Source organism: Gossypium hirsutum, chromosome D01 (genome assembly GCF_007990345.1).
Source record: "Gossypium hirsutum isolate 1008001.06 chromosome D01, Gossypium_hirsutum_v2.1, whole genome shotgun sequence".
Lineage (NCBI taxonomy): Eukaryota > Viridiplantae > Streptophyta > Magnoliopsida > Malvales > Malvaceae > Gossypium > Gossypium hirsutum.
The window spans coordinates 10,418,999-10,430,095 of record NC_053437.1 but is presented as its reverse complement, the minus strand read 5'-3'; the positions used below and the strand labels follow the sequence as shown (position 1 = coordinate 10,430,095).

Sequence of the window (11,097 nt, the reverse complement as noted above, 5' to 3'; positions counted from 1 at the left end):
TTATTTTAGTTCTAATTCTAAAAAAAATCAATAAATTTGTCCCTCAATATTTACAAAATCTTTCAAACAAGTCCTAACTCTATTTTTTTTTACAAAATTCATTTTTAAACCTTTATATAATTCATCTATTAACCAATGCTATTGCAATAATTAAGAGAACGTAAGTCTAAGCATGCTTAAACATATTTTTTTTAACTTAAAAGATTAAAAATATTTATAAATAAAAGCAAACATTATAAAAAAAACAGTAGCCATTGCAGGCAAAGAGCTGTTGTAACATTAAAGTTTGATGAATATCTTGCGACATGATTAAAATTCCTTAGATATTTTCATCTTGAAACAAGGTTAAAAAAACATCATTAACTTTGGTTTTATTTACTGATATTTATTTATAAACCCAAAGAAACTGCAAGTGACAGTGTCAATAATACATACTGGTGGTAAATATATATACCATTTAAAGGGAATCTCCTAAGAGAAAAAACTGTATCAGGGGTTCACTGAATCCCTTAATCAATGAAGGGGAAGGAGACCCCATGCTCAGTAGATAAAATCAATTAATGCCCATTTAAAGGACCACTTGCCTCCATCCATCCCTTACCTCAATGTCTTTCCACTTTCTAATCCATACATTGTATTGTGCTCGTATTATTTTTCGTATTATAATCATCTCTATATTCATTCATACGTCTTTATCGTATTTGTTCATCGAAAATTATCTAATTTTTTTAATAAAAAAATCTCTTTGATCTCTCTTAATTTTAATATTAAATAAATTGATCACTCTTTTTAAAAAAATTAAAATAATTTAATTCCAATCAAATTAAAAAGTGAACAACTAAAAAATATTAAAATGAATATGATAATTAATTATGATTACTCTTCGAAATTGAGAGATAGTGAAAAAGTGTTTTCACCTATTTTTTTCCAGCCCACAGGATTTAACTATATTTTGCACATGGTTTCTCACAGGTTTTGAACTCTAATCTACTTTAGCCTGAAATTGGTTGCCCATTGATTTTCTATTTTGGCAACTGACAAGCCAAAGCAACCCCTTTTTATTACATGAAAATCAACTGTTTGGATAGCTTTGGACAACCAATATCTCCATTTCCAATTGCTTAGGGTTTGCAGACAAGTTGTCAGGTTCTTCCCCTAATGACCAATTGGACAAATTAACCCAAATTTATTCATAACTCATTGGACTACTTGGTATTGAATGACTCAAATTAGCATTCATTATATAGATTGTTGATAAACATCATCTTTTCCCCATTTTTTTCTCATTTTTTGAGGAAATTTTTTATTTTTTATTAATTTCAGTCTCACTTAATTTTTTGGTTGTGGGTTAACAGTGTTTTCAAACGTTGTCCACGAATAAAATAATTGTCCTACTTGAGAAAGAAAACAAACAACTTTATTAGATACTAAAGGGTCAAATGATGAAATCAAAATGGAGGCAAATTGATTTAACTAAACACTTTAAACACCACAAATCTAATGTGATTTTAGGTCTTCTCACCTAATGTTATTAGTATATCTTAAGCTTCTAATTTCTTTATTAGGGAAATCAAGATAAAATTAAAAAGGAATTAATGGTTTAAATTGAATTATTAATTTTTAAAAGGGACTAAAATGTAATTTTTTCATTTAAATTGAGGGGCTAAAAATTAAATTGAATTGTTAATCTGGAAAAAGATAATATACCATCTAGGAGTCCATGCTTCTTTTTCTTGTATGCTGTAAAAGGTTTCCTATAAGAAACCTAATTGATGACAGTTTCTCGTGAAAATCATGTAAATATATATTATCCATATCCTTATTTGACAATTTTAATTTCCTTTCTAACTTAACATTGTCTCGTAAGGGCAATTCAGAATCACCATTCTCAAACACACAGTAAAATGTCCAAAATTCCAACCCTAAACTCCTTAAATGTCATTTTAGATGGTACATTGACATTGTGAGAATCTAAAATACGTAGCCCCCTCCCCCATTGGATATTTCGTGCATGCATTAGGGGCCTTACTTTACTTGGCCCCTCATTAATGCCGCCTGCTTTCTTGACTCTATAAATGCTTTTCTAAACTTCTTCAAAACCATCTCTTTTTCATTTTCTAAAACATTCAACCAAACAGCCCCCTTCACTGTCTTTTTTTTTTTTGCCAATGTTAATGGAGTGGTTTTCATGCATAACTGAGGTGCCATTTAGGTGTGGAGACTGGGTTTTTGCTGCAATGAAACATCTTCCAATTGGCTTCTTCATTAGTGTGTTCAAAAGAACTTTCTTTGCTGCTTCTACCTGCACTTTTGCATTAGGTATATATACAAATTATACATATACATATATAGATATATATTATATATACATGTTTTCTTTGAGACTCAACGTATGTTTGTTTGGTTTCTAAAGGAGGATCTATGGTGGGAACAGTAGTTGGAGCAATGAAAGGACAAACAACAGAAACTGGGTTTTTGAGAGGAGCTGGAATTGGTGCAGTTGCAGGTGCAATCACAGCCGTTCAGTTACTGGAATCATTGGTGGATGGGGAGTCATTATCAAAGGTATATACCTATATGGTAGGATTTTGCTAATTCAAGTTGGGATGAGAAATAATTTCCAGACCACTACCATATTCGTTTTTAACAAAGCATTAAATATTATTATTTTTATAGGTAGCTTTATTAGTTAGCTTAGTAAATGGGAAGGTGTTCATTGAATGGGTGAGTCCAGCAGTGTTGAAAGCTTACCAATGGCAAGTAAGTAGTAACTCAGTTGAACCAACATATAGAGAAATCTCAGACATTTATGATGTAAATGGAGCAAAAGGCTTGTCCAGACATTGCATTCAAAGGCTTCCACTACATCAGTTTCGTTCCAGTGATGACATCATCATCAAATCAATGGAGGAACCTTGTTGTTCAATTTGCTTACAGGTAAGAGCAAATTATAATGAAAAAAATAATCAGAAAACAGTAAAGGAGTGAAATGAGATGTTTGTGTATGTGCTTTTTTTTATAGGGTTTAAAGGAAGGAGAAATGGGCAGAAATCTGCCAAGATGTGGCCATAGCTTCCACTTGAACTGCATAGATGAATGGCTAAGCCGACAAGGGACTTGTCCCATGTGTAGAGAACATGTTCTTAATGATGCTTCTCACCAATTGTAAATCATCAAAATTTTGGTTTACCACCAACAAGAAAATATGGTGAATTTTTTTTTTTTTGGAAATGAAACTGGATGTGGGAGATGATGCAAAGAAAGAAAAAAAGAACAGTTGTATTTATAGATCATTGAATTTGAAACCTCTGATTTGAGCATTGATTGATTTCACTTGTAAAATGTTGTACAACTATTCATTTCAAAACAGAAAAATATTAGACAAACCTTTTAAAATAACTACAAGAGAATCATTTTTAAAATTAAATTTATATGTTTGGGTAAACAATAATTTTAAATTTTTAAAAAAATTTCAAAACAAGTAACTCAAATTTTTTATTCAAATTTCATCTAGAGGTTGTTTTTCAAAATTCATTTTATTTTATTAAATGTGCTATCACAATAAAATAAAATTTATAATGCTAAATTTTAGTTATCAATGTTTACATCTTTTGACAATTTGACCCTTATTCTTTTTTACTTTGAATAATTTTTTTAATGAGAAATATTGATTAAAATATTAATTTTTAATAATGTTGGCATGTCACCTTACGTGGCAGTCCACAAATAGCTCATATTAATATGACACTATCTGTCTTACATATTATGTTAACAAATAACAAATTTATAAAAATATTTTAAAAAATTCAAAATTCAACATAAAATTTCAAAAAAAAAAAAAAGCATCGAGTACAACTAAATTACCTTACAAACGACAACATTTAAAAGTTTAATATGATTATTTTTATATTATTTATTTTTATGAACAAATCGATTTGTTATAGAGAAATAAACACACGATATTTATTGATGCAGTTCAGATTCACCAGTCCTACTCTACAGAATCTCGCTCAATGAATGATTTTATTCAACAATTGTTCAAATAATTTATTGGCTTAAACTTGATCTACCCTTACACAATGGATAATTACAATGCAATAATGAACCCAATTGTTGCAATCTCAAATAACCTCACATACAAATCATAGAGGCTTAATGATAAATTTGGCCATTAACGTTTGCATGTTTTGTCAAAATAGCCTTAATTGTATTTTTGAGCTTTTTTTAGCCATCAACCTTTATTCTCCTTTCCAATATGTTTTTTCTAACATATTTAATGAATAAATTTAAGGTTTTAATTTTTCTTTTCTTTCAAAAGGTTTCAATCTTTCATATGTTTGTTTATTGAGTTAACTTTTTTTTAGATAATTACGTTTATTTTCTTTAAATTAAGAGTTATTTTTTTAATTTAATGTAAATTACGAGTTGTTTTTTTTAAATTTAATGTATTATTTATTTTATTATTTTCCACATGTAATTATCTTATTAAGTTATCTAAGTAATAAATTACATCCACTACACCAAAACAGGTTTTTAGCGGCGCTTTTAGTGGCGTTTGTACAAAAAACGCCGCTAAAAATCTAGCATTAGCGGCGCTTCCCAAAAAACGCCGCTAAAAATGATCATTAGCGGCGTTTTTGCGTTTTTCTAAAAGACGCCGCAAAAAACCTAAACCCCACGACGTCGTTTTCAAACCTTGTGGGTCTTTAGCGGCGTTTTTCAAGAAGCGTCGCTAATGCGTGGACCTTTAGCAGCATTTTTCAAGAAGCGCCGCTAATGCGCAGACCTTTAGCGGCGTTTTTTAAGAAGCGCCGCTAATGCGCAGACCTTTAGCGGCGTTTTTCAGAAAGCGCCGCTAATGCACTGACCTTTAGAGGCGTTTTTTCATGAAGCGCTGCTAATGCGCAGACCTTTAGCGGCGTTTTTTGTAAAGCGCCGCAAAAACATATTATGTATTTTTTTTACTTTTTAATTTGTTTGTTTATATTAATTAAAATTGAATATATTTTTAATTGAATATTTGTTAAAAATGGATAAATTTGAAATAATGAGACATTGAAATAATTTGAATTAAAAAACATAGCAAAATATTTGTTAAAAATGAAAAAAATTAAAATACTATTAATTAAAAATATTCTAAATTTTTTTGGGTACATGATTGATTGCTTTTTAATTTATATATTAAATAATTTCATACATAATTGTAAAGGATACAATAGTAATAATTTTAAAATATTTATTTTGTATAATTATCATTATATATAGTTTAATATATACATGGTTTAGGGTATATGATTAATTTAGTAGTTAAGGCCGGTTTAGGAGTCACAATTTTTAGGTTTATAGATTACGGAATATTTAGGGATTATATATGGATTAGAGATTCTAGTTTAAGGGTTGTGATTTAAGGGTAATGGGGTATAGGGGTTATGGGTTAGAGGTTAAGAGCTAGTTAGGGATTTAAACGGTTTATGGTTCGGTGTTAGGTTAGGGTTTAGGGTCTAGATTAATTAGTGTGTTTTAATTTATATATTAAATAAGGTTTAGGGGTCAAGGGTTCGAGGTTAAGGGCTGAGGGTTATGAGTTTAGGGTTTAACAGTTTAGGGTTAACGGTTTAGGATTTAGGGTTTAGGGGTTAAGGGTCGGGTTAGAGTATGGTATTTGATTTAATTTCTGTTTTTTAAATTATATATATTAAATAATAAGGATTAGTAGTTAGTGGTTAGTGGTTAATTGGGGTAATTAGGGTTATGAGTTTGGGATTAGAGGTTTAGAGTTAAGATTTAGGGTTTAGAGATTTGGAGTTGAGTTAGGGTTTAAGGTTTAGGATAATTAGTATTTTTTAATTTATATATTAAATAAGTTTTTATATAGGTGTGAAAGATATAAAAAAATTGTAAACATTATTAATTTTTATATAAGTTTTTATGCTAATTGAATATAAAAATTGAGATTTGGCGGCGTTTATAGCAAAAAATGCCACTAATATACATTCGAATTTTTCTAAACGGTGCCGTTTCATTAGAATAATTGAATTTTATAGTGGCGTTTAAGCCAAAAAACGCCGCAAATTTATATTCTAAATTTTCTATACAGCGTCGTTTAATTTGAGGAATAAAAATTTTATACCGGCGTTTTTCGGAAAAATGCCGGAAATATGATTTTAAATATGTCAAAACGATGCCGTTTACGTAAAGAATGAAATATTTTTGTGGCGTTTTACTGAAAGCGCCTCAAGTATTTTTGACATTTTATCAATGCGGCGCCGTTTATGTCCTGGATTGAAATATTTTAGTGGCGTTTTGTAAGAAAACGCCGCAAATACTTATTAAATTTTGCCAATGCCCAATTTTAAATACTTTTCCAACTTCAAGCTCGTTTTATCCAAATCACCCATTTCATTGTTTAAAAACAATAAAAAATATAAATCTAAGCCTAACCATATTTTGGACTAGGTGAGTTGTATGGGTAGTGAACATTTCTAATTATCATTTAAAGAGTAAATAACATATATTTTGTATGGGTAGTGAACATTTCTAATTATCATTTAAAGAGTAAATAACATATATTTTTCTAAAATTTGAAAGGTTTTATATTTTACGTGATTTAAAATTTTAAAATGAATTTTCAAAGATTTTAAAATTTTTTAAAAAATTTAAAAAAGATTTTAAACTTTTATTTTTATAATATTTATATACTTTTACAGAAAAGACCCAACTTTCCCCCTGAAACCCCTAACCTTTAACCCCTAATTTAAATCATAATGATAATTAATCAATATTGAATTAATTCAATATAAATCATAATATTAACTATATAAAGCTTTTAAAATTTATAAAGATATTGATATGGATAGTTTTTTAAAGCTTTTTTTCCTTCATATTTTAAATTTTTTTTATTTTCTTACCTCAAAAATTATATAAAAATTTTAAACATTATCTAATTCTTTAAAATATTACTTAATTTTTCAAAAATTATTTATTTAAAATTAATATGAATTATATAATAATTAAATATAAAATTACAAAAAAATTCAATCATTAGCGGCGTTATGAGAAAAATGCCGCTAAAGGTAAGCAATAGCGGCGTTTGAACCAAAAACGCCGCAATTATGAGAATTTTTATTTTTCAAAACGGCGTTTGAATCATTAGCGGCGTTTGATACAGGAATTTAATTTTTAGTGGCGTTTTTAAAAAAACGCCACAAAAGTTATATAATTAGTGGCGTTTTTTGTAAGCGCCGCAAATTTTACAATACCAAAACGAGGTCGTTTTCTTCCCCAAATCTGATTTGACTTAAAAAAACTTAAAATTGAGCGGTGGGTTTTATTACTAAATGCCGCCAACCCCCCCCCCCCCCCAAGTTCTGAAATCAAAATCCTTCACTTCAAAATTTCGCTTTCCCTCACTTCAAATGCCGCCGGCGATGCCTCTCCTCAAGCTCCCTTGCCTATGCTCAAGTCCACCATCACTGGCGCCGCTTCCACCTCTCTTTTTGCTCATAAGAAGACCAAGGGTCGTGGCTTCCATGAGGGCGATGCTGACCGCCACTCCCGTCTTGCCTCCCGCGACTTCGAGTCCCTCGGCACTGACGGCGGCCCTGGTCCCTAGAGATGTTAGTCCCTTCACTAAACCCTAATTTTTTCTCTCCCTGTTCACTTATATTGTTTCATTTTGTTTGATTTTCTAGGGTTTTATTCTTATTTTTTTCCCTACAAAACAAGATGATTACGAAATTGCTTTCATTTTTGCTGTATGGAAGTTGATCTTAATTTCATAACAAAATTGGGTTTGAAATAAGTTGGGAATTTGATAGTTTTCGCTTAATGCTGAACCTTGAGCGGGTTTCTATTTTTTTTTTGGGGTTATATGAATTATCTTCACTGTGTTTTTTTTCCCTTATTTATAGTCTATGAAATTTAATTGAGTTTAATTGTTATTTCTTTGTTGCTTTTAATACCCTTTCACTGTTCTTCGATCTTTCTTTCATTATTTGTTTTTTGGAATCGATTGTGCGTTTTGTGATAAAACATAGAACTCGGCACATGATTCCAAATGCAGTTTTGTCAATACCAGATAAAATGTTACAATTGCTAAGAAATGTTCTGTCTTTCCTGTTGAATTTGTTGGTGAGTATCTTTGATATTCTTATCATTCATTTTTGTCACATAAAGGGCGGTTGATATTCTTATCTTATATTTGATATTTTTATCTTCATGCAATGGATGATTTCTTTTTGAATGTCTCATAGCTTTTTCTCCTCATTATTTCTGCTTTTTTTTATAACTACTATAATTGGCACTTTTTAGATTACTGAAGAGTAAGGATTTGTTCTACCTTAAAGGCCTTTTACTTTATGCTGTGCAGGTTCAAGTGGATTTTGATGATAAAACTAGATGGGAGTATCTGTTTAAGGTGTACTGGGTTCTTTTAAAAGAGAAGCTAGCTTTAACTTTAGATGAGCTTACTAACTCTACAAATCCATGGAAGGAACTTAGAGAAGCTTCAGCTAATATTGAACCAAAGCATCAAAACGACGTTGCAGATTTAATAAATAGTTACAAAAGTTTATACCCAAAATGGGTTTTTGATCTCAGGTAATTTAAAACTCTTATTTACTTAATGGTGTAATTTTGAATTTCATTGGAAACTTTAATTTGTTAGAATTTGATCATATTAATTTGTTAGATTTTCTTGTTTTTATGTTTATACAAAGTCGTTTCCTTCCAGTTTGCCTATGTAAACTTGGACGCTTTTAATTATAATAAAAGTTAAAACATCCAAAAACTTATATAAAACTCACATTTTCTTAAAGCAGGACATCAATAGGCTCTCATTTTGGGGGGCCTGGAACTGATATCAGCTAAAATGATTCCATTTTAATCCGTGGCCTCATTGTGGATTAATTCCTTTTGATGCTTGCATACATGTATGCACTCCTTTGTGTTTTATTCTATTTTTGTTCTAAGATCTATTAAATCTAACTTAATTTTCACGCATTCTGTTGTGCAAGTTGGAGGTCCATGGGATTTCTGCAAAGTCCAAGACCAATAAACCAAAACAACAAAAATTACGTATCTGGAATCGTGAAACGAAGGAATTTGAGTGAATTCGATATGTCAAAATTGGGTATTGGAGTTGATGATGAGAAGTCTGAAAGAAAAAATCGGAAAAGGCATTAGTTTTGTCTCAGATTAACGTTTGAAAAACAGAAATATGGATGTGCTGCTGTTTGATTTCATAGAAAATAAGGAAACTAGAAAAATGTATGTTTTGAAAATAAGGAAATATGGATGTGCTGCTCTTGTTACTACCATTTTAGTCTAGATATAATTCCTTTATTTATATCAAATTCATATTTGTCTCTTTATTTTACTTCCATAACACTTACGTTTTTTAGGTTTGGTATTTGTGTTGTTAATGATGTTAATATCTATCTAATTCCTTTACTTGATCCTTTTTTAGTGTGTTTTTATTTATCTGCATCCTTAGCATGTGTAACTAATCCTTTCTTGTGTAGAACAGATATCTTTGTCCTCTGTGACTTCAATTATAGACGGGTTAAAGAGATTGTACCTTTAGAAGTTGAAGCCTTTAGAAGTTACATATCATTTTAATGATTTTGTATCCCCATTGTTGGTGAGTGAGTTATAGATCCAACTCAGCTTTAACTATCCTTGACTATGTGCTAAAAGTTCTATTTAACAGCTCTGTAAAGCTAATCAGCTAGTTCTGATTTTTGTTTATTGCAGACAAATAGTGATTTTATATGCCCTTCGCCTTTACCAAAACCAACAGCCTCCACTTGTTCTTCACCATGGAACCAATAATCTTCGCCTTTATCAAAATAGTGTAGTTTATAAGTTTAAATTGCCTTTATCAAAGTTTAACATAAGCAAGTTAGAGAGGAATCAAGAAAGGGAGCACTTCATCTAGGATACAAACAAGCTTTGGCTTTTTGCAAGTCTTATACATAATTTCTTATACATAATTTTTTTCTTGATTTATTTATGTGTTCTTGTTACTGTAAAATTACATATACAGCATGAATTACTGTAAAAAGAAATAAATGGTTGAAGTTGAGCAGGTGTAGACAATATTTCATTCTTTATACATCTCTCTTTCTTACTCTCTAGTGCCCTTCTGTTTTTCAGCTGGTGTTCCATGCACCACAGTTCCTTTTGAAGAATGAAAATTGAAGCTTTTTCTTTCCATGTTCTCAGATCATGGAAAATTCTTTATACATTCCATGCATAAATTGCGTATTTTCTTAGCATTAGTTGTTAATGTTCACAGACGTGTAGATTATTTTCGATGGCAAGCTAGAGTTTTTATTTAAAATATTTGAGGATGGATTTTGCATCGCTAACTTGATGCTTGATTGTAAGAGTCGTGAATTTCTATGGCAGGAAGGGCATACTGCCTTCGCAACAAAGGAAGAGGCAGACATTGAGTTTGTGGTTGAAGGCTTCAGTGCAAGACCTTGCTTCTCGTGCAGCTAGTCGAGCCATGGCTGAAGCTGCGAAAAGCATCAGCCTCCAAATACAGCATATCAATTTGAGGTTTCCTGTAGAGCCCTATCTAGTGACCGTTCGCTACAGGCTCATCTTCTGAAGGTCTCTGTTAGTTCATATTTTCTATTTCTGTTTTACATAATAAGGCACCTATATGGGGTCCTTTAAGATGAATGTCCATGTGAATGTTATTATTTCTCGTCCAAGTCTCTTCATTTGTCCTTGTATACTAGCTTCTTTAACCATGATTGTTAATTATTACGTGTTTTGTAGCTTCTTTTATATTTGGCCGAGTTAATATAGACCATATGAGTTTGAACATAATATTTTAATTCTAAATTTAAATTCATTAATTTTTATATTTACCTTTAAAGTTAAAATTTTAATAGAAAGTTTAATTTAATTTAATTAATTTTTTTATCCTTAAAAAGTATATAGTTTAAAGTTTAAATATAAAAAATAAAACATAATATAATATTTATCATAAAAATAAATATTATTTAATTAATTTTTTTAAAGTTATGTTTTTAGCAGCGTTTGTGAAAAAGCGTCGCTAAAGGTCGTTTTTATAGGGCCTTTAAA

At 30.2% G+C, this 11,097-nt stretch overlaps 2 protein-coding genes across 5 annotated transcripts; both read left to right on the top strand.

Annotated features, from left to right (window-relative positions):
- The first annotated feature begins 2,099 nt into the window (after nt 1-2,099).
- Nucleotides 2,100-3,320, top strand: LOC121213827 (NEP1-interacting protein-like 1). The gene is made up of 4 exons (XM_041087006.1): nt 2,100-2,319; nt 2,414-2,565; nt 2,677-2,937; nt 3,023-3,320. Exons 1-4 carry the CDS (start codon nt 2,169-2,171, stop codon nt 3,167-3,169), a joined length of 711 nt encoding a protein of 236 aa, XP_040942940.1. The 5' UTR covers nt 2,100-2,168; the 3' UTR covers nt 3,170-3,320.
- Nucleotides 3,321-7,321: 4,001 nt separating this feature from the next.
- LOC107933424 (uncharacterized) lies at nt 7,322-10,797 on the top strand. 4 transcript variants are annotated; one of them, XR_005909279.1, is made up of 4 exons: nt 7,323-7,616; nt 8,369-8,598; nt 9,015-9,640; nt 10,411-10,797. XR_005909279.1 is itself a non-coding variant. In XM_041087005.1 (3 exons), exons 1-3 carry the CDS (start codon nt 7,338-7,340, stop codon nt 10,613-10,615), a joined length of 714 nt encoding a protein of 237 aa, XP_040942939.1. In that variant the 5' UTR covers nt 7,322-7,337; the 3' UTR covers nt 10,616-10,797. The 4 variants fall into 4 exon arrangements, 3 of the variants coding, with proteins under 3 accessions (XP_040942939.1, XP_040942937.1, XP_040942938.1); XM_041087005.1 differs by lacking the exon at nt 9,015-9,640 and having other exon boundaries at nt 7,322-7,616; XM_041087003.1 differs by lacking the exon at nt 9,015-9,640 and having other exon boundaries at nt 10,390-10,797.
- The last annotated feature ends 300 nt before the right edge of the window (nt 10,798-11,097 follow it).

Excerpts from the sequence above, each read along its gene's own strand:
- LOC121213827 (XM_041087006.1), top strand. The coding sequence starts at position 2,169 with ATGTTAATGGAGTGGTTTTCATGCATAACTGAGGTGCCATTTAGGTGT. Across the intron at positions 2,320-2,413 it reads TACCTGCACTTTTGCATTAG|GAGGATCTATGGTGGGAACA; the intron begins GTATATATACAA and ends TGGTTTCTAAAG. Across the intron at positions 2,938-3,022 it reads GTTGTTCAATTTGCTTACAG|GGTTTAAAGGAAGGAGAAAT; the intron begins GTAAGAGCAAAT and ends TTTTTTTTATAG.
- LOC107933424 (XM_041087003.1), top strand. The coding sequence starts at position 7,338 with ATGCCGCCAACCCCCCCCCCCCCCCAAGTTCTGAAATCAAAATCCTTC. Across the intron at positions 7,617-8,368 it reads CGGCCCTGGTCCCTAGAGAT|GTTCAAGTGGATTTTGATGA; the intron begins GTTAGTCCCTTC and ends TATGCTGTGCAG. Across the intron at positions 8,599-10,389 it reads AAATGGGTTTTTGATCTCAG|AGTCGTGAATTTCTATGGCA; the intron begins GTAATTTAAAAC and ends CTTGATTGTAAG.